Source organism: Ips typographus, linkage group LG15 (assembly GCF_016097725.1).
Source record: "Ips typographus isolate SLU linkage group LG15, UJ_Ityp_2.0, whole genome shotgun sequence".
Lineage (NCBI taxonomy): Eukaryota > Metazoa > Arthropoda > Insecta > Coleoptera > Curculionidae > Ips > Ips typographus.
Window position 1 is genome coordinate 4,912,043 of NC_138436.1, and position 3,611 is coordinate 4,915,653.

The 3,611-nt window shown below is 34.8% G+C and overlaps 1 protein-coding gene across 1 annotated transcript; it reads right to left on the minus strand.

The window, feature by feature from the left end:
* Positions 1–2,648, minus strand: LOC145738385 (uncharacterized). Its single transcript, XM_081993206.1, is given in 2 exon segments — positions 1–99; positions 881–2,648. Coding segments are annotated over 2 exon segments (1,347 nt in total). The 5' UTR covers positions 2,129–2,648.
* Positions 2,649–3,611: the final 963 nt, after the last annotated feature.

Sequence of the window (3,611 nt, forward strand, 5' to 3'; positions counted from 1 at the left end):
CTAATCAGATTCGTTTTCAGTGGATTCGTCATCGTCTTCGCTACTAGAATGTATTTCTTCGTCATCTAATGGTTCTGGTAGCAGAAGTTCCATTGTCTCCTTAGAGAAAGGTTTACTTTTTTTTTTGAAGCCTTTTTCTTGAGCAGCTCAAAAAAGGGTCAGAACTGAGCAAAAGTCTGTTCAAAATGTCTCTGTTGCACAATTCTCGCGAAAATTTTCGCGCATAATTCTGGCGGTATGTCCGGAAGTGCTTATTTCTGGCCTCAGCTGCCTCTTCAGTGAGTTGGCCAATAGGTAGTATGGCGTGGTCAATTATTGTGGTACCATGTCTCAAAACCTTATGCATTGTTGGAGTCATTGGATGCCATCCATATAATTCGACATATTGCTTTGCGGTTTCTTCTGCAAACATTTCAAATTTAGAAGTATCTATCCTGTGTCCACTTGACAAAGCCTGTAAAATTATACTGCATTTTTTAATAAGATTTATATCAAGCCCAGTGATACGGGAAGAACTTTCTGGATCTGCGAAAAATCTTCTTGAAGTATTCCCGTCATTAGTAGTCCCGAAACCTGCCTTGGGAATATCCACCAGCAGACCCATTTCCTCTTTAAATGCATTTTGAATATTCTGTTTCCTTTCAGCCACTATTTTTTTATCTTCTTGCGACCTCGCTTGCCACTTCTTTAGTGGTATTTTATAAGATAGATGCAGTAAGGATTCAAAAAATCTTATCCTTGCGTGTAGTACCGAGAGTCCAAATTTAAGGGCATCGGGGTTTTCTATGCTTTTTTTACTTAAGATGTTGAAATCTTTCGAAGTTTGCCCACATATATAGCACCTCATAGTCGACGCTGTGTTTGTCGCAGCATTACAAACCTTTGCATCGATCATTGTAAAGGCTATTATGTGTTTTATTTGAAGTACACCACCAGAAGCTTTCGGTATTTCAGTTTCCTTCAAGTTTTTTATTTGATCATCCACATAGCGGATTTCTTCATTTGTGATATCCTTAGCTTCTTGGACAAAGCGGATTCGTATTGGTCGGCAATATCTAGTGGATGAAGTTACTGGGTTTTGCCAAATAATCTTCTTTTGGCCATTATCAGTGTGGCATATGAGCCGCAGCGGCACATATTAGCTCTGGAAGATGTTTGCGTCACTGTCTATGCTATTTTGGAACTTTTGTTTATATTTTTGCTGTTGTGAGCCATCGCAACCCCACTTTGACAACAGCTCTAATTTTTTTCTTTGTTCTTCATTTAAGGTTTCAATTACTTCATGTAAATACTCACACAACCGGGTAGATGTGTGATCTAGAAGATCTTGTAAGTTAATTTCACAACATGTTTCTGTGACTCTGATCGAATCAGGTCGTGGATAGCATTCTTTTTTTGCTTTTTGTAGGAGTGAATAACAAGGATAAATATTTTTATTAGCAGCATGAATAATTTCGTATTGTTTTCTTGTCATATCAGCTTCGACAAAAATTGCTAATGCCTCAGATGGACTGTGCTTTTTGATAATGTTCTTTTCTGCGAAAGCAACACTCATCCTGTATGTCAGTGCTTTTGCTGGCGTATAAAGAATATCTTTTATTACCTTGGATGCGTCACTGTGACCTGCAGCACGATGACTCATTTGGGCGGCATAGGTTAACTGATCGCATGGTATTTGTTCTCTCAAAGATTTTGTTTTGCGTCTCCTTGATGGCGAACTTAATTCATTAAAATTTTTTAGTGGCCGGCCGGGCCTCTTTTTATTCCAGGTAGGTAAAGTGATGGTCGTATTGAGCCATTGTTCATTTTTCTTTAAAAATCGTTCTTCCTTGTTATTTGCGGCTGTCCATTTCTGTTTAAATTGGAACTTAAAATCCTTTAAGGCACGTTTTATTGATCGTTGTTCATTTTCAGGACACTTGGCCATAGTTTTGAGGTGATCTTCCAAAAACTTGAATTTTTCATCTATTTTCTTCCTCGAACATTGTTTCAAGACCTCATATAGTGATTTCCTAGTCATATTTGTCTTCTTAGCTTGAAATTCTAAAATAAAAATAGGGATTAAGAGTTTTTTACACATAACACCTTTTTTTGTAGAATTGGTTAAATAAAATAATTGCAGGTACATGCGGGGCTTTTTGTTAAATAAACGTCAACAAGGAAAACGGGGTTATGTATTCCGTACAAAATCATAACTTAACTAGACTTAACTCATATACAAAAGCACCTTTGAATATGGTATTTACAAAAAAATCAGTTAATTTTTAGTGGCAAATGTGTGTGACGATAAATGTCACTTTAATAAGTACAATGAAGAAAAAAATACTATTTATTAATGTACATACCTTCCTCCTCACTATCCATTAGTAACCATATAGAATTTTACTGCACAAAACCTCAAAAAAGTGTCAAAATATTACGTTCCAACGCAAGCGCCGCGCCGCGCGCCGATAACAAAGACAAGCAATGCACGGGATGGCTGGGTTCCGACTGCAGGTACGACGCGGAGGCAGAACAGGTTATACTTAAGATGGCGTTTAGTGATGTATCCTTTATTAAGCTTTAACCATGCATAGATAACAGACGACTTTGACGATATTTTTGTAACCGACTTTTAATCAATTTTTTTGTAAAAATACTCCTCTGTGTGACGTACCAAAAAGTTACTAGATACCTTTTCTGTGTTAAATTGAATAAGAAATTCAGAACTGATTTGCATTTTTTGGAAAAACAGTGGCGTACATATTTTTTTTGCAAAAATGGTCAATAACTTGTTTGATTGGACGCCACTGGCAAATATAAAAAATATATTTTTTAATGGCAAAACGAACTTTATCGTTGACACCTAAAAAGTTTTACGAAAATATCTCTTATTGTTTTGATGAAATAAGTAAATTTTGTTTTTTTTACCCAAACTTTAACACCCTGTATCTACATAACGAAACATCTTTGGACCATGGTTTATATAGCAAACTAGAGTTATTTTTTGACCTTTAATCACACCCTAAAATATACACGCATTTATCGTGAAACATCCTGTATAACGCATTTACCATGAAACACCGTGTTGACTAATTCAGCTTAAGTAATTTCGACTTTTTTAAATGGCACAGCCTGTGTATTACTTATTTTTCGGATATCTTTTACAATTCAACTTTTGTGAAGTATGTCATATACCTACCTAATTTAAATGTCTGCGATTTATTTATATGTTTTAACTTTTACCTGCATTTTTTATTATCTTAACTAAACTATAATCTGAAAATTGTCCTTAACAATTCAATTGAACAATAAACATTTTAAAATTGTTGTTAATGACATACAAAATTAAAACATTTGTTTTTTTATCAATTATACAGGGTTATTCACGTTATTCGACACGGAAAATTGTGACTAAAGTATTCACTTTCAACAAACATTTGATTCTGGGATGGATATAGACCTATTTTAGGCATCTTTTAAAAATATTTTCAAGATGTACCGGTTGTCCCAAATGCAGAAAAAGTATCAAAGTTATATTTTTTCAAATGGAATACCTAGTATTTTATTTGATTTTCAGAATCTACGTTGAAAATAAAAGGTAATGAATGACATTGAGGTTTGGTACGTCT